At 35.5% G+C, this 19,239-nt stretch overlaps 1 protein-coding gene across 3 annotated transcripts in view; it reads left to right on the top strand.

Annotated features, from left to right (window-relative positions):
* Nucleotides 1-17,608, top strand: part of memo1 (mediator of cell motility 1) — a 33,248-nt gene extending 15,640 nt beyond the window's left edge. For all 3 annotated transcript variants that reach the window (XM_039738171.1, XM_039738173.1, XM_039738172.1), the window contains 6 exons: nt 2,996-3,108; nt 11,220-11,331; nt 11,811-11,953; nt 13,326-13,402; nt 13,816-13,920; nt 16,714-17,608. In XM_039738171.1, coding sequence (XP_039594105.1) covers nt 2,996-3,108; nt 11,220-11,331; nt 11,811-11,953; nt 13,326-13,402; nt 13,816-13,920; nt 16,714-16,845 — 682 coding nt within the window. In that variant the 3' untranslated portion in view covers nt 16,846-17,608. The remainder of the gene's footprint in view (nt 1-2,995; nt 3,109-11,219; nt 11,332-11,810; nt 11,954-13,325; nt 13,403-13,815; nt 13,921-16,713) is intronic.
* The last annotated feature ends 1,631 nt before the right edge of the window (nt 17,609-19,239 follow it).

The raw sequence follows: 19,239 nt of genomic DNA, 5'->3' as shown, positions 1-19,239 counted from the left end.
AAATAGGGACACAGTGGGGGAAAAAAAGCTCAATGTCAACTTTAATCTCGAAATTTCCATTTTAATCACATAGTTTATTTTGTCATTAAAGTAGAACATTATAAACTTCATCTTAAAATCTTTTAGGTTACTACTTTCTCAAATACCATCGTTACTAAAGTAGCATGTTAAATGCTTTGTTTTGTGTATGTTCTTCTATGCACTCTGTGTGTGAATCACTACGTGCTTCTTAAACAGGCTTTATCTTCCTCCGACTGGACACAGAATTCATTACATTCATGATAATACAGCTCTGAAGTGTTTGCCGTATGAGAGCAGTTCAAATAGCGCATGGCTGAGGCAGTGTGTGCTTGATGCTGTATACCGATAATTCTCTTTATAATCCGCTGCTGTAGAGAGCTTCCACACTCGGATACTGTGATAGAAATACTCCGAGTGATCCAGTGAGAGTAATATGGAAAAAGATGATCTGCTGTGGCAACCTCTAACAGGAGCAGCTGAAAGAAGAAGGTGCAGTGAGAGTAACAACACTAAAGCAGCTATGGTATTTGGAATAGTTTGCCCATTACATGGAGCATTATATTGTTATGGGGTAATTACAATCAAATGCCTTAAACTAATAAACAATATGTGGTTGATTTCGGTGTATATGATAAAGCTGCATCAGGGATATGGATCTAAAAAACAAAGGGAAACCAAACTGGAACAAAAGCACTGCTTTGACGCTGGGGGCCGCTGTTTTGCAAAACCGAGCAGAGAACTTGCGTATGGCAGGGTTTGAACTAGCGTGAAAACGTGCGCGACTTTACACCAAGTTTAGGTTTTATACACCGCAATTTGAGCGTGAAAATCAGCGTACACAACATTTTTGTGCGTACACACCGTTTATACATGAGGCCCCTGGTATGTGTCACATGTAACAATAAATCGGAGACAAGCCGATTATGTTACATTTGTTTTATCACTGCATAGCTTTACATTTTTAATGAAGCCAATGCTGTTGTCCATCTTCATATTGTCATTACCTTCACAAACTTTAAAAAAAAGGAAAAAAAAAAATGGCAAATTAACCAATGGAGCCAAGCCGCAATTGAACAGAATGAAGCATGATTTTTTTTTTTCTATAGCTGATGGAAATACTGTTTTTTAGAATGTGTTAAGAAGAGATCAGGATGGTGCTTTTGAGTGTGTAAAAGTAATTTAGTAACTTTTGTTTGTTTTTTTGTAGACATTTATTCAAACTCACTATAAACTGAGGCAGTACTAATTTTAGGCTTTGATGCAGGTGGCCAGTTGAGAGTTTTAGCAGTTTATCACCACTATTGGTGATGTTCTTTAAATACGGAGTTTTGCTATAATCTCTTCCACACCAGCACCACCAAGGACTGTGGTTAGCATGTTCAACAGTAAGAAGCTCAAGTGGACTAATAATATTGGCCTCTGCTTAAAAAATTTTATATATATATCTACAAATATTGTGTACAGAAAAGTACTTAATTACATAGTGCTTCAGATACATCTGATTAACCAATGGCACTATAACTGGCCCATAGAATTAGAAATTGCCCTGGGTGAAACTGGCAACAAAGCTAGTAGATATATAAATGTTTATTCATAAATGTTAGTGCATTGGATGTGTTTTATTCTGTTGATTAACCTTCTTTTTATTTTGCTTAGCTTTATTAATAATGTTTGTCTTTAATTACTTTTTTGAAAATTTGTTTTTTTAAGTGAACAAGAGCAAACTATAGTCTCAAATTACAGTGACAATAAAAGAGGAATATTTTGTTAGATTAAGTTGTCACTCTGATATATATTATCTATCTGTTATGAAAATAAAAAATTACAGAGCTGACTCTCTCCACCTAAACCCAGTAAAAGGATACATGTGAACAGATTCTGTCATTGATGCCCTAAGTATGTTGTATTTCGTGAAGTAATAAAAAAAGTCATTACACAGAAATATGACCCAATGATTTATTTGGTTAGAATGAAACCACCAGTTTTAATTGCATTTGGGTCTTTAATTCGGGACCTCTGGTAGCAGTTAAACAAACATCATAGCTTCTACCATTTGCCTTTACTTTAGCAATTGGGATAATCTTTCCTAGTATTACAGGATCCGATTGATTATCTTATTTAAAAATATTTTTCATGTGCAATTTCATTATTTCAAATTTGTCTTTAGAAACATAGAAGTTATTTGAAATCAAATATAGCTCATTTTTGCTGAATTCTTAAAGCCTTTAAGGTAAAAGAACTGAATTGTACCAGTGTTGTCTTTTCACCTTAATATTTTTTTTTTTGTTTGAGAAGGCAAATGTCTTATCTATTGTAAATATTACTACTGGCAAACATAAAGCTTATGCCAATCTGGAGACATTTGTGGCTCTATAAGCTAATGAAAATTAGCCACTCCTTGGTAATCTTTGTAACTGAAGGTGTAGGCCTGATACCTTAGCCTGCATAATATGGTTATGATCATAATAATTTAAGTTGAAGTATATTTAAATACTGTATGCTCATGTTTGCTTATTTTTACCTTATTGGCCTGCTAAAAAGTTTAAAAGATGTTTCCTTTGTGTGAACACTTCCTAAAACTGTACATGTCAAGTTTTCAGGCAATATATAGAAATGGTTGGGATAATTTGACTAGAGAGTGCCTATGATCTGAAAATTTAGTGCAGCCACACAATAAAAATAAAGCAAAGCACATGGTAAAAGCCTAACCAATAATTATGAAATTTATCATTCTATATGCTGCAAAATTTAAACTAGATTAATTTTCATTCATTTTTATTTATCTGTTTTTGTATGGTAAGGGAAGAAGGTTGTAATTTGGGTTTAGATAGTTTAATAAGAAAACACACATTCAAAAATAAAATATCCTTCTGTCAAAAACAGAATATGTAATCATATATGTAAATTGATGTTTAACTTCCATTGGTTACTTTCTGTCATGTTTCAAATAAAACCATTTTTTCCCCTCTTTTAGTCGCAGAGTTTTTATACTGGGACCATCACATCATGTTCCACTCTCACGCTGTGCACTTTCTCCTGCTGAAATCTACAGAACACCATTGTATGACCTGAGAGTTGACCAGAAGAGTAGGTTGCTGTTGTATTTTTTTTCTTCTGAAATCTTCCTGCACTTGTTGACTTTAAATGCAAGTATTCCTGATTTAAAAATTGAGGAGATTGATGAATGGATAAGTGAAACATATTAATATGGTTTTATTATATTTAGTGCCTTTTGCTTTAGCCAACTGATATATCCAAGTATGTAGTAAAATGCAGAACATAATAATAATAATACATTTTATTTATACAAGGCGCCTTTCAGAGAACTCAAGGACACCGAACAAACAATAAATAAATAAGCAAAAAACACAATTATAAACAACTTAAAACAGAAAATCTAAAAATTAAAACCAAACAAAACCACTATAATTAGGAGGAAGAAAGTCATTTTAAATTTTTAAAGTTTTAAGTTTACATTTGAAAGATAATTATGATTTGATATTTTGGAGATCCGCAGGTTATGAGTTCCAGTGCTTGGGAGCAGAACGGCTGAAAGCTCTGCTCCCCATGGTGGTTAGACGGGCGGGAGGAACGGTCAGATGGGTGAAGGAAGAGGATCTAAGGTTATGGGATGAAATGGCAACATGTAGAAGGTCAGACAGATATGGAGGTGCGAGGTTATGGATGGCCTTAAAAGTTAGTAGCAGAATCTTAAAATCAATACGAAACTTGATCGGGAGCCAATGAAGCTGCTGCAAGACCGGAGTAATATGGTGAAAAGTTGGGATTCCAGTGATGACACGTGCTGCAGAATTCTGGACTAACTGAAGCTTGTGAAGGGATTTATTAGGGAGACCAAAGAGGAGTGAATTGCAGTAGTCCAGCCGAGAAGTGACTATGAACAAGAATGGCAGTAGTATGAGGAGTGAGTGGGGGAATAATGCGATTAATATTACGTAAGTGGAAGTAAGCAGACCGGGTGATGTTATTAATGTGACATTGGAAAGATAGAGTACTGTCGAGGATGACACCCAGACTCTTGACCTGAGATGATGGGGAAACAACAGAGTTATCAATAATAAAAGAAAGATTATCGGCTTTGGATAATGATGATTTTGAACCAATGAGGACAACCTCAGTTTTGTCACTGTTTAATTTAAGAAAATTTGAAGAGAACCAGGATTTAATTTCAGAAATGCAGTCAATAAGTGAGGGTGGTGGAAAAGAGGAGGTGGGTTTACCAGCAAGGTAGAGCTGGGTGTCATCAGCATAAAAGTGAAAATTAATGTTATATTTGCGAAAAATATTGCCAAGGGGAAGAAGTTAAATAATAAAAAGAAGTATAATGAAGTATAGGGGAATGGCACACAAGATGCATGCAAGATAGAGCCCCGCCCACCAACAATTCACGAAGCGGCCGACCATGGCACGCAAGACAGACCATGGGATATGCACGACAGAGCCCCGCCCACCAACAACTCGAGCGAAAGCGTTTGCCAAGAATGTTTTCATTAATCAAGGCACACATAAGAGAGAGAGACAGACAGACAGACGCACGAGAGAGAGGGTATGCTACGCCGTGGGTTGGCTAGTAGTGGAATAAAAATGCCAAGTCAGCTGACTACTTAGGACATAAGAAGAACAAGGCAATGAGTGAAAAATAGCCTACCATATTTTTATTGAAGTAAGCTCCAGTAGGCTGGTACCATATAGTATTCTGGCTTAGTCTTTTTCTGTGAGTAGCTTGCACATTCACCTACGTTTTTGTACGAGTCAATCCAATGTACTTTAAGTTTCACTCCTGCATCTCAAAGATGTGCAACCTAATTTATTTATTTATTTTTCATATACTTTACTAATCCCGAAGTGGAAATTGTCTCTTCGCATGACGATTTTAAAGGTCAGATTTTTGGAAACTAAGCTAATTCATATATAGTGCCTTGCAACAGTAGTCAGAAACATCACCACATTTCAAAATCCTTCAGTTGATTTTTGTTCTTGGAAATTTGTTTTTCATTTCAAAGCACTGAAACTTCAGTTTTTTAATAGACCTGCCATTCACTACTTGTTGGCACTCTTGTTAAATAAAAGCAAGTTGGGCTATGAATTTTTATTTTTTTGTACACTGGATCTTTCGTTCAAAAAAATGGAACCTTTAATTGATATAAAATAATTGAATGGAAAAACGTCTTTATCATAAAACACATATTTTTCTCATGTATATGTGTGCCACAATTATTAGCACCCCTTCATTTAACACTTTACACAGCCACCTTTACCAGCATAATAGTTCTGAGTTTTTTGTAATGCTGAAATGGTTTGGGGAACACATGGCAAGGTGTCTGAGACTGTTCCTCCATACAAAATCTTTATGGTTTCAAGGTCCATGCTCACATCCAATGTTTTTAATGGGATTTAGATCAGGGTACTGGGATGGCAGTGACAAAATCTCAATTTTGTGGACACTGAACTATTTGTTAGTTGTATCTTCCAGCAGGACAATAATCCAAAGCACAACACAAAATCAACAATTTCCCATTTTAAACTTCCTGTTAGAGGCAGTCAGGTTTTGATTTAATACCTGCTAATACAGTGGAACCTTGGTTCACGACCATAATTCGTTCCAAACCTCTGGTCGTAAACCGATTTGGTTGTGAACCAAAGGAATTTTCCCACATAGGGTTGTATGTAAATACAATTAATCCGTTCAAGACTGTACAAACTGCATGTAAAGATATATTTTTAAAGATTTTTAAGCACAAATATAGTTAATTACACCATAGAATGCACAGTTTAATAGTAAACTAATGTAAAAACATTGAATAACACTGACACAAACACCCAGGCTCCCTGCTCAGCTGCACGCGCCCTCTCTCTCTCTCCAGCATGTGAACCCGCGCTCTCTCTCTCTGTAACATTGCAGCAGTTCGTGATATAGCCTTGCAAGCCGATCGCTGTATAAACACTTTTTTTTAATGAGCTTTAAGCAAAGGGGGAAAAAAAAGGAACATTTCAACAAATCCGAACTTTATTTAAAAACCAACCACAAGCAACCAAGAAAGTAACATTACAGGAGTTTGCACTATAGCCTTGCAAGCCAATTGCTGTATAAACACACTTTTTAATGAGTTTTAAGCACAGGGAAAAAAAGGAACATTTGAAAAATCTGTAATTTAATAAAACACCAAGAAAAGTTACATTGCAACAAATCACGCTACGAACCTCTCCCTGTAAACACTTTTTTTTTAATGAGTTTTAAGCACAGGGGGAAAAAAAATTAACATTTGAAAAAAGTGAAAAGTAACACTGCAACAATTCACACAACGAACCGAAAAATGAACATTTGAAAAATCCGTAATACAAAAACCATAAACCACCAAGAAAACTAACCTTGCATGAGTCAAGTTCTGGCATGAAGTGAGGAGGAACTGGGTGGAGAGGAGGTTACAGTTTTGAGGGAGGGTCTGGCTCCGTGATGGAGGGATGTTTTCCTTCAGGTGTTTTCTTTCGTGTGATTTCTTGGGTTTCTGGTGTTTTTAGCTGTTTAGCTGGTGGGAGCGAAAGCCTCATGCAGCCATTCCAAAAACAAAGTCCTTGTGACCCAACCCTTCGTGTTTGCCCTCCACATTACTGGCAGTCTGGCTTTGTTTACATTGTGCTGCATCAAAGCACGAGGGTTCTCAAATTAGTAAATGAGTAAACTGGTAAACAGTTTTTCCACCTCTTCCAGTACTTGAGGCCTCTGCCTGGTTAACACTGTAACTCCTTTTGCAACATCAGCTGCTTTAATAGATTATTTCTGCTTTAGAATAGTCGAAATCGTAGGTTTTCACTTCTTGTACTCGGCGGCAAGATCAGTAACACGAACGCCATGCTCATACTTTTCAAGAATTCTTTCTTTACTTCGATTTCAATTTTCTGCAAAGCTTTCTTCGCACCACTCTTCACTTAGAAGCCATGGCAAAAGCACACAAAGATCACAAGTAAAGCACGCATGTCTCACTGAGAACAGTGAACAGGGAACGGCTCAACACGTGCTTAAATACAGTAATCGGCGTGTACGAACCGGAAGGGAAATGAAATAGAGCACAAAGAGTTCACAGCGAAAGCATGCACGCACGCACAAGCACGCACGTCTGACCGAGAACAATGCAACACGTGCGGAAATTATCAGCGCGCACAAACCGAAAGGGAAACTGGCTTGTTCGTATACTGAGTGTGTGGTCGTGAACCGGGGCAAAAGTTTGGCGAACTTTTTGGTCGTAAACTGAGTTGTATGTGTACTGAGACATTTGTGAATCGAGGTTTCACTGTACTTGTTAGGATACATGTTGTTATAAACTTCATCAAGTTGTTAAGGTCCTTTGGCGGATAAACAGCCTCACAACATCAAAGGTCTTCCGTCATAGTTTACAGTGGGATTCCTGTCATTAGACTTAAACCATACCCACCTCTGGTGTGTTAGCTAGAAAGCTCTATTTTTGTCTTATCTGACTGTAGAACTTTGCCCCATTAAAAGTTCCAGTAACATTTTGTAAACTATAGGCACTTGGTTGTCTGATGACAACAGACAGAAAAAAAAGTTAATGATATAATTGAATCCAATAACTTGTGTTGCATAATCCAGGTTAGTTTATTCGGTCATGTGTTTAAAACATGCAAAACACATTAAAGACGGGTCTTTTGACCAGTGAATGAGGCAGAGAGACAAATCTTAAATCAAGAACTGCATTATTACAGAAACACGTTTCTTGTTTACGATGTGTGCTGGCTTTTCTGAAAGTATGTGTTTAACAGTATTTTAGCAAAACATGCATGTGTTTTGAATGCTTTGATGATACACCAGGATAAATGATAAGCAGATTATGCTACATGAATAACGTCAGTTTTTTTTTTTTCTTTTGACACCTCATTTGCAATTGTAATTGTACACCATTGGGTTCTATTAAATCATAAACGTTCTGTTCTACATGAAAACATGAGATTGAAGTTTTTTCTCGGGCATGACTACAGACTACATGGGGTAAGTAACATATAAAAAACTTTTGGGGTGGAGTACTCCTTTAAGAAGAACAAAAAAGGAAACAACCTATATGCAAAAATATTTAGTACCTATTCTTTAATCTTTTGTGAGTCACCTTTTATAACAAAGAGACCTTTAAGGTGTTTTGGTTAAGTATGAACCAGCTTGGAACATACCATTTGGGAGCAGTTTTTGCCCCATCTTCTGCTCCAGGTTGTTCAGGTTAGTCAAATAACATTTGTGTATTGCAATTTTTAAAATATTGCCACACATTTTCAGATGGATTGACATCATGATTTTGGTGGAGCCTTTTATTGGACATTTAAATTTTAAATTTTAAGCCAGTTCAAGGTTACTTTAGCCTTGTATTTGGAAGTATGGTCCTGTGGAAAAATGAACTTTCTCCTGAACATCTGCTGGATTACCATGCAGCATTTGGTTATCTTTTCCACCATCCATTCTTCTGTTTTAACCATGTATCCAGTCCCTAATGCTGTCAAACAGTCCCACAACATTCTGCCACTACCATGCACAACCATATGTCACACTTGCACACCATATATCTCATTGAGGTATGGCCAAAAAGCCATGTCTTGGCCCCATCTGACCATAAAACCTTTTGCTTCATTACACTTGTGTGCTACTCTTCTGATTTTTTGCAAACTCCAGAACTGCTTCAGCTTGGTTCTTTTTGTGCTATCCTGTCATGCAGTCCACTGTTGTTCAGACCTCTTGATATGGTTGATTGGAAATCATTTACTCAATCTTTTAAGCTCTGTGGCATCTTCAAAGTGATTGTTGGTCACTCTGTGGCATCTCTGTAAAGTCTCCTTGATTGTTTTGGGAGAAGGGATGTCATAAAAACCGGTACAGTTGATACCAATGTTGCAGAAACATAACAGTAGCACCACATAATATTCAGTACTACATTCATGCATGACTGCAAATAGACATATTACTCCAGAAGGCACAATAATACACGAGTAAAATATGAATGCAAACTACATATAAAAATAGCTCACCACATCAAAAAAAAAATGTAGAAGTCATGCCTGGAATTTCTTCTTTGTCTTCATCTTCATTTTGTTTCCATTTTGTAAAGCACTTTGAAGCCACATTGTATGAAAATGTGCTATATAAATAAATGTTTTTGTTGAAGGCAGGGGAATTTCAGCATGGTGGTGTTGGGATTATGGTTATTATTTATATATAAAAAAAAAAGCTAAAATGCGTGTATGCAGGCTTTTGTTATTGCATTGTTTATCCCATTATGGAGTTGGTACAAAAATAGTGTCATGCATGCTTTGTGTGTTCAGTGATGTGACTGATCACAAGGAAGTCTTAATCGGTCAATTTGTAGTGTCAAGTTTTAAGAGTAAACGAAATGATGGCGTGGAAAAATGCTTTTTAATAATGTGTCCTACACAGACTCTTAAAGTGAATGGTGCCATTGTATTGCATCAAACACATCCCCAGAAGTGCATTTAAGCATCCATCGATTTTCTAACCAGTTTTTACAGTTGATGATTGAAAGGGAAATGTTGCATTTAAAATTAACTGTTTTGCATATAAGACTGTGCACACTGATATTGTTAAGAACAGTTGGAGTAAGTAAAAATTAAGACAAGTATCAGCAGAAGTGGCATGGCTTCCCTATGCTAGCAATGAAATGAGCTGCTCTATTTATTATACTGTACCAAAATCCTTTACATACACAAAGCAAATGGTATACTTCATTGATTAATACAAATATGCAAAAGTTAAATTTGTGTCATTCATTTGCTGAGGCTGAGTTAATATTCATTAGTATAATCCCTAAAATGTTACAAAATGCAGTGAAAGCACATATCATATATTTGAAAGGTGCATTGGTGAGTGTAATGTAGTCTACCAGTTAATCTTTTGCTTCTGGACTAGTATGCAGGCTAAACAATAACAAAGTTTATATCACTTGGCTAAACAGTTAAAAATGTAAAATGGGTGTTTCACTGGAGTTCTGAAACAGTGGATAAATGTAAAGCTAATGAGATTGATTGATGTTTGCACAAGTGAAAAAAGGAAAGATTAGGAAAATTAAATCTCCATGATTTTGTGATATTTGAAAATGGAATTTGTTTCATCAGTTAAATATTACTCTTCAGTAGGCTTTTTTTTCTATTTTTTTTTTTAACTAGGTAATGATGCAAATATAATTTGATACTTAAATGATAGTTGGGTGACTACATGATGTGTACACCAGTATTTTATTAAACCTGCTGTTATCAGTGTGATGGTGTCGCGTAGTGGATAAAGTGTTTGACTTCCAGCCTTGAGGTTGTGGGTTCAGATCCTGCTATTGAAATTGTATGAGCACGAGCAAATCCCTTCACATCTGTCTGCACTATAACTGGAAAAACAAAAGAAATGTAACCAATTGTATCTCAAATGTAACTCACCTTGGATAAAGGCATCAGCCAAATAAATTAATATACAGATGTAATTGTATATTTTATATTCTGTTACTGAAATAAATGCACAATATTGTTCACTTTAATGATGGAGTTATTGAGCCAAATATGCCTCGTTGAGCCATACATTTGAATATTTTTTGTGCCCTTTTTCTAATTTATTGAGTTCTGCAATTTATCTAAAATTTCTTTGGAATACTCTATGAAAGATTTTTGAAAATTATGATTAGTCACATCCTGAATAATGACCTTTTAACTGTGGGGTTTTCATCCAGAAATGTGGCAGTTATTTTAATAACTCACTGGTATTGGCCAATTGTAAGACAGTTATGTTGTAGTTAGGGAATCATTTCTCATTTGTGCGCTTACATGTTTTACAACTCAGGGATTGAATACTTATACAAATTTTTTTTTTCTTATATAAATCAAATGTCATTTTTAAAAGGACAAAAATTTAAAGTTCTAGTGCTTTTGAAATACAAACATCAGAAAATTTTGGTGGATTTTTTTATGCAGTACAATTAAAGAATGGATTTAGGCTCTGAATATTTTGCAAGACACTGAATGTTTGGGTGAGCATGTGAGCATGTACAGTAAAGGACTGGTGTCCTGGCCAAAGTTGTTTCTTGCCAGAGTAGGACCAAAAGGTTTTGACCTCTCATGTCCACAAAGTTTGAACATACTGTTTATATGAAATTTTTTTTTTTTTTGCACCATTGTTTTTGCAGTTTATGCTGACCTCTGGAAAACGGGAATGTTCGAGCGCATGTCCTTGCAGACAGATGAAGACGAGCACAGTATTGAAATGCATTTGCCTTATACAGCTAAAACTATGGAAAGGTAAGGTCACTGCTTTGTAAGTCACAGTTGTCATTTTACTTGACTGTTTGGTTGTTTGTTTCCAGTTTTATTGTGTAGATGTATGGTTACACCAATGATAGACTGGCCACTGTGCTCTGAAGTGAATTATTTGTGTTATATTTTGTGTATTTTATTTACCCCATTTTTTTTTTTTTTTTAAACATCCATTGCATGTTCATCCAACCTGGAAAGCAGTCTCTCTCTGAATTGCCTTTCCCACAATTTCTTTCATTTTTTTTTTCCTACAAGGGTATTTTTTTTTTCATCTTGTCTTCTTACTGAGTCAAAGAGTCAAGGCTTCTGTCAAGAAAATAGCCTGTTAGTCCAATAGTCCAATGGGCTTGTGTGATTTTTGGGCTATACAAGAAATAAATTGTTCTTGTTGTTAATTGTTGGCAATTGGCATTCTGTATGCAATGTAGTATGTTTGATTTACTCATTCTGTTTGCTTTTTACAGCCATAAAGACGATTTTTCCATTGTCCCAGTTTTGGTTGGGGCATTGAGTGAGTCGAAGGAACATGAGTATGGGAAGCTTCTTAGTAAATACTTGGCTGATCCTAGCAACCTTTTTGTCATTTCATCAGATTTCTGTCATTGGGGTAAGAATGGAAGACCTGCAATTCTAAACCAGCTTCTTTTATGAGATGAAAGCAAATCAAGTATAATTTGTTTTCCTGCTGTTTACAACCGTAGAACTTTCAGAAGATAATTTTATGTAAAAAATCTTACCAGCGCATGATACAAAACAGATTCCTTTATAATATCAAGTAGTTATGTCTTAGAGATAAGTATCATAAAATTCACTTGAGAAAATAAACCAATAGAAGAGTCCAGGTCATGTGTTTAGCCTTAATTCAGATACAGCATTCTTTGTTTATGTTTAATTAGTAAACAGAACTTGTAGGGAAGTGAATGCTTCATTTTTCACTCTGCTGGGCTGAGGTTTGATCATCTGAGATGCACTGGTTCTGATATCGCCAATCACTTTGCGTTATTTCTACTTGTAATAGCTAGCCAGAGAATTCTAGAAAGAGCTGGGAATGCTAGCTAGTACATGGCAGGTCTTTAATGCACTATGTTGTACATTGATGTGAAATTTCACGTTAAATTGTTTATTAAGAAAGTTGCAAATGTTAGTTTAATGGAAATATAATGTGAAGTTTGCATTACTAGTGTATTGCTCTAAGCACAAACGTTGTCTATGGCAAACATAGTGCACCCAACCCAAATAAGAAGGATCAGACAGCACATTACAAACCTTCTGTTTTTCACCTCTACAAGCAAAACATTATTTAGTATTATTTAACACTTTGTCAGTATACCATATTCATTTGTGTTCATGCTGGAATATGCAACTGTGTTGCTTATAGACACGTGTGCTATATGAGAGAAATTTCTGTATGTCTTGTCATTAAATTAGCCATGGTGTCCTGTAACTTTGATGCTTCCTGAAAATGTCTCGAAGCTGTTTTCTTCCAGGTTCTGATTTTAATTAATAGAAAAGTAAAAAAAAAAAAGTAGCTATTAAAAAGTGCAAAGAATATAGAAACATATTTCTACATATTTAGGGTGATTTGCAGGAATGTCTGGATATGTAATACATATGTTTATTTACTTTGTCCTTTCCCTTGGTTTTGACGTAAAAGTAAATTTAAAATAAGAACTATAAATCATAAAGAAATCTTCATGAAAGTAAAGTAAGTTAAGTTCCTTTCCACCTGAAATGCAACATGCATTTTCTGTATCTGGAATTGGAAAGTGTAGATGAGGGAGAACACTAGAGGAGTCCAAAGAATTGTTAGTTTGCCAGTCAGGCTACCCCATTTATTATGCTGCTGATAATAAACCGGTGCAAAATTGCCCTTAAACAAAAAGACATTCTTTGACTTAAAGTTGCAATGGTAGGGCTTGCATATCTGCTGCTGATTACAATGTTTTTCTTTTTCTTCTCCCACACATTTCTGTTTGTAGGACAGAGGTTCCGCTATCAATATTATGATGAATCACAAGGTGAAATCTACAGATCTATTGAGAACCTTGATAAAATGGTAAGTGATAGACTGGCTTCAACAACAGGATACACAGTCAGAGGTGGACTTGCATGGTGCGCTATACTGCCAGCCATAAAAGTGAACGAGTCTTCATACATATTGCTCAAGAGACGATATAAATCTTAATATGCAAATTCTAAATTTCATTCTAAGCTCGGTAGAAGGCAGTATTTAATTTGCAGTCATCAGTTTTGCCAATAGCCATGTTAATTGCAAAAGTTTTTATTTTTAAGTGACTACCATTGCTACTGATTTGTAAAGGTTTTAATTAGTTGCTTCTGATGTGTATTAGTTTCACAATCAAACATGATACTCCCACACATACATTAACATTTGGTTCTTGAAAATATAAACCAAATGTATGGTTAGTACAAATCTGTTTATAATTTCTTTTCTTTTTTTCCATTTAGGGAATGAATATTATAGAACAGCTAGATCCTGTATTATTTAGTAATTATTTAAAGAAATACCACAACACCATTTGTGGACGTCATCCTATTGGTGTTTTATTAAATGTAAGTAAAACGTAATTTTAAATATGTACATTTGATTGTTATCTTTCTAAAATTTTTAAATGAATAACAAAAGCTAACTTGTTTTTCCAGACATTTAAACTGTGTTTAGGTGTCAGCTGTTTGTTTGCTGCTGTGTATACAGCACACTGTAGAGCCATCCAAAAACTTCAACAAGAACTGTTTTGTATGTTTCTAGGTGTTGGGTTGCTAATAATTGCCTTTATGCAAAGCAGACTAGCATAGAAGAATGTAAGGTCTAAATCCTTACATGCTCAGAACTTGTCCATTTTTTTATTGTATTGCCATTTAGTGTTTGTATATGTACAGAATAAAATTTGCTATAAGTTAATTTACTTGCTTTTAAATAGTACTAGGAGGTTGTACCATGTTAGCCATTATGAATGTAGTGAGAAGTCAAGGAAAATGATGCCTTTTATTTCCTAGCTAGAAAGATTGCGATATGCAAGCTTTCGAGGCAACTCGGGCCTCTTCTTCAGGCAAGATTTTTGTGTGTGTTTGTGTGTAATAATGCAAAGCTCACTCACTCATCAACGAAAACAAAATCCTGTTAAGTTAAAAAAAAGTTGAAAATTGTCAGGATGGTACATCTGGGCCAGTAGATATCCACAAATAAAGGTAATTTCAAAATATAAATTTTTAGGGGTAACACCCATCCCCCACCCCATAGATGAACCAAATACCCCAACATCTCAAAAATGCTTTGACAGATTTGATTGAAATTTGGTAATGATTTAATAAAAAAAAAAAAAAAAGAAATTTGGTAAAGTTAATGTCTTGATATTATAGAAAAAAATTTTAATATATAAATGATTTGCATAAGACTATTAATAACAAGCTGGCTAAATTTGCAAATGACTCCAGGCCAGGTGGATTAGCAGATAATGTAGTCCATTAAATCAGTATGGAGGGAACTGATTGAACAGCAAACAGGCTTAGACAGATTTCTGGCAGATTACATTTACATACATTAAAGTATTACATGTAGGAAGTTAAAAATGTTAGATTTGGACACACAATGGGGAGGTCTGAAACTTGAAAGTACTGCGTATGAGAAGGACTCGGGAGTTGTGGTGGACTTATCACTATAAACTTCAAAACAGTTGTTCAGAAGCCATTAAGAAGACTAACAGAATGTTAGGTTATATTTTAGTGCCCTGATGTGTGGAGTACAGGTCAGTTGAAGTTATGCTTAAGCTGGTTAGCTGGAATACTGTGTGCAGTTTTGGTCTCCAGGCTACAAGGACATAGCAGTGCTAGAAAAATTCTGGAGAAGAGTGACTAGGCTGATTCAATGACTGCTGAGAATGCTTTATGAGGAAAGATTAAAAGTGTTGAGCCTTTTCATCTTAAGCAAAGAGAGATTAATAAGAGACATGTTTGAGGTGTTTCAAATTATGGAGGGAAACAGTGCAGAGGTTTGAGACTTTTACTTTAAAGTGAGTTCAGCAAGAACAAAATTTGTTAAGGGTAAATTTCAGACATACATTAGGGAGTTTTTCTTCACACATAGAACCATAGATACATAGAATAAGTGACCAAGTAGCGTGGTAGACAAGTAGAAGTTTAAGGACCTTAAAATCTAGAGTTGATGTTATTTTGAAAGAATTAACTGGATATGACTGGCAAACTTTGTTGGGCTGAAAGGCCTGTTCCTTTCTAGATTGTTGTAGGAAACTGCAAGATCAGTGGGAAAGTCATGAAAGTGAAGAACAAGATTATATGTGTTATTTTTTACATTGTTGCCACTTTTATTCATGCATGCACATGTGATGGGGGGTCCTTGGCACAGTGCAGTTTTTAAATAATAGTGTCCTGAGAAGTATACAGGCTCTGATTGGGTGTGGGTGTGCTTCACCCCAGGGTTAATTGGGGTGCTTGCTGATTGCACATACACGTGCAAATGCAAGTGGATCAGTCAGGTACCTTGTTTACACCTCGGAGTGGGCAAAGAACCACATCTGCCCCCAAATAGGTAGAATAAAAGGAGCCTACACAGCAGAGAGGAGAGAAGAAAAAAAAATGGAACAAAAAGACAACAAGGTTAAAGAAGGGAGAGAAGGGCAGGAATAGTATGGAGCCACTGCAACACAGAGGGTAGTAGGTGGACGGGAAAGTGAGCCTTGGGGAAGGAGCGTGTGGCCGATACTTGAGGGGGGGCTGAGGGTTGCTTCTGCTGAGCAGTGTGGGAGCAGGTGCAATCAATAACTCCAGGAGGACTCCCTCACAAGGCTGGGGAATGGCAGATGGAATCGGAGGGAGTACAGCTTGGTGCAGCACCCTGTACATGCTGAGAGACTGGCAACATAGGGTACCCCAAAGAGGGTCAGCCGGGGAAAAATTGGATTTTAGAAAGCAGCAGTGAGGCTCATGGCTTTAAAAGCAGTACATTTTCCCTTGTGTTTTAACCTTGTTTTTTGATATCTTTATTTAGAATTTAACCTCCACATTCACTTTGGTTTTATCAGATTATTTATTGAAGATTGATTTGAATCGTTACACTAATTGCAGTTTGTTTTTGGATGGTTTTTAATAAAAGCACTTAACAGTGTTGTTTGCATAATGGGAGAAAGTGAAAGGTTCTTTAAATGTGGGTAATTTAAAAAAAAAAAAAACACTGGTGAGGCAATATTTTGCACTGCTGACATGGCTTGTTGATCAAATATGTTTAAATCACAGGTTCTTTTTACCATTCTCTACATTGGAGCAGTTCAGTTGTTTAATATTGCCACATTCTTCAAGTCTGCATGTTGCTTACTGTGTCCATCTTTTTAGGCTGTAGCTGAACTAAAGAAGAATGGAGTGGATATGAATTTTTCTTTCCTGAACTATGCCCAGTCAAGTCAATGCAGAAACTGGCAAGACAGCTCAGTGAGTTATGCGGCTGGAGCTCTGGTCGTCCATTGAGAGGCCTGCTTAACTCAGGAAGCCATCTGCGCCTGCTGCCTGTCTCCCTCACTCCTATGCCGAACCCAGCCTTCCCAATTAAAGAAGTTCAGATAGCATTATAAGTGTGTTGGAACATTACAGCGTATAAATACCTATTCAATATTTTATATATATATATAATATATATATATATTGTATATATATAATATATATATATGATCTCTTTACCCTACGTCATGTGTTTGAATCTTTCTTTTTTTTTTTTTTTTTAATTTAGCTCCCTTGTGTTCATTGAAAGAGATTTCTTATGTGGATTGAGAATGGCTGGATCAGATTCTGAATAGTAGGCATATCCTGTATATGGAGCACTAGACAGGAGATGCAGTGGTTTGTGCTCTCCAGGTGACCTATTTCCTGGGCAAAATCTGATAAACCATATTATTTCTTATGTTTGCACTCTTTGCAGACTTGTGCACATGTACTCTGCTTAAAGGTTAGTTTTGCAGAATGTAAAATACAAATAAAAAAACATGAGTGAAAGCTTACTTTTATTTAAAAATGGAAAAGGTAAAAGCATTTATAAGTTATCCTGTATTCTGTTAGAGTATATAAATAAAGCAGTATAGGTAGCTACTGCCAACATTTGTACAACAGAGAACCTAATACTGTAGTGGCTAATAAAGGGCTACGAGCAACACAAAGTACTCTAAATTTCCTGCTGTACAATCTATACCAAAAATGCAATTTTTGTTTTTAATTTTTCTTTTACGTTATCCTTTTTTTTTTTTTTTTTTTTGTTTTTTTTTTAGTCAAATATTAAAAGTGATTTATTCCTCTGTCCTTTGCCCTGTATTTCATTTTGTTTGGTAGAAATTCTTCTCTTCCTTTGTCTCCATTTATACCCCTGTACCAGTTTGGAACATCTTTGCTTGTTTAACCCTCTGCAACATGAGATAGAAAAGAAAATGTGATAGTTGGGTCAATACCATACTGTGTTAAACTCAACCATAAATGACCAAGGTTTTCAGTGTCCAGGTGGGCACTGCCTTGATTTTTGTGTTAGCCTGCCTTGTATTCATTTAAAATTCCATGATTAATTAAATATAATAAATGAAAGGTTTGGATCAAATCTCAGGAAATTGATAATGGCTTCTTTACAAAAGAGGTTTTAGTCCGATATATACTGTCATTTTTCTCAGGTTAAAATAAATTTAAATCTCCAGGGGCCAGTGAGCTTTGCCAATTTATTTGTAGTGCCCATTCAGATGTTTTTTATTTAAAAAAAAAAAGTAAAATGCTGAAATATATCATGTTTGCCTTGTGTCTTTTTATTAAATGTAGCTCAATTTTTATAATTGCTTCTTCTCTTTTCCTTAATCAGCAGTTTTAAGTATGTTTGCACATAAACATTATGAATGTGACAAGAGCTAGTGTGTATTTTCAGCATAACAGGGTTTTAAGTATGCTGCTTACAATTACAGCAAAGGTGGAAAATCTGGCTTTTGAGGTTCTTATGTTCCGGTTTTAAAAAAAAAGAAAACTCTTAAGCTGGTTTGGATTTCTCTGACTTTGCCTGATTGCTTTTAAGCCTTTTACAGATGTTTAAAAAATTGGAAAGGAAGAAGTAGCTGGTTTCCATTGCACTCAGCATTTTCATTTTACTCCTTCACTTTTGGGTGATCTGTTCCGAAGTTCTGTTAGAGATCATTTGTCAGTCCCTTCTTTTGGTACAGATTTCACGCCAGTAAATGTATTAAAGGTTTCTTATTTAAAACATTAGGCGTGGACAAACTGTGTAAAACGCTGAAAAATGCAATCTTATAATAGCTGTTTTGTATAATAAGGGATAATATTGGGACGTTCTTTGTTTTGCCATGGGGTATAGAAAATGTTTTTTGATAATTCTGTAATCTTGCCATTTTGGTGGTTAAGGTTGACTCTCTAATTAACACTGAAACTATGGCATCAGATTTGTGATGACATTAAGGACCTTTTTCTGATTCTCTTAGAAAGTATAATTTATCTGATTCTCGCTTAAATCCCCCTTAAAGTTTAAGTGCAAAATTACTCAAGTCCATCATATAGGTGCTCAGCCTATTGGCTCACCAATAGTAAACATTATCAGTAACATGCTTGTTACCTAATACAGGTGCCGGTCATAAAATTAGAATATCATGACAAAGTTGATTTATTTCAGTAATTCCATTCAAAAAGTGAAACTTGTATATTAGATTCATTCATTACACACAGACAGATGTATTTCAAATGTTTATTTCTTTAAATTTTGATGATTATAACTGACAACTAATGAAAGTCCCAAATTCAGTATCTTGGAAAATTAGAATATTGTGAAAAGGTTCAATATTGAAGACACCTGATGCCACACTCTAATCAGCTAATTAACTCAAAACA

The sequence above is a fragment of the Polypterus senegalus genome, chromosome 16 (genome assembly GCF_016835505.1).
Source record: "Polypterus senegalus isolate Bchr_013 chromosome 16, ASM1683550v1, whole genome shotgun sequence".
Lineage (NCBI taxonomy): Eukaryota > Metazoa > Chordata > Cladistia > Polypteriformes > Polypteridae > Polypterus > Polypterus senegalus.
The sequence above is the reverse complement of the archived record's forward strand: the minus strand, read 5'-3'. Positions and strand labels throughout refer to the sequence as shown.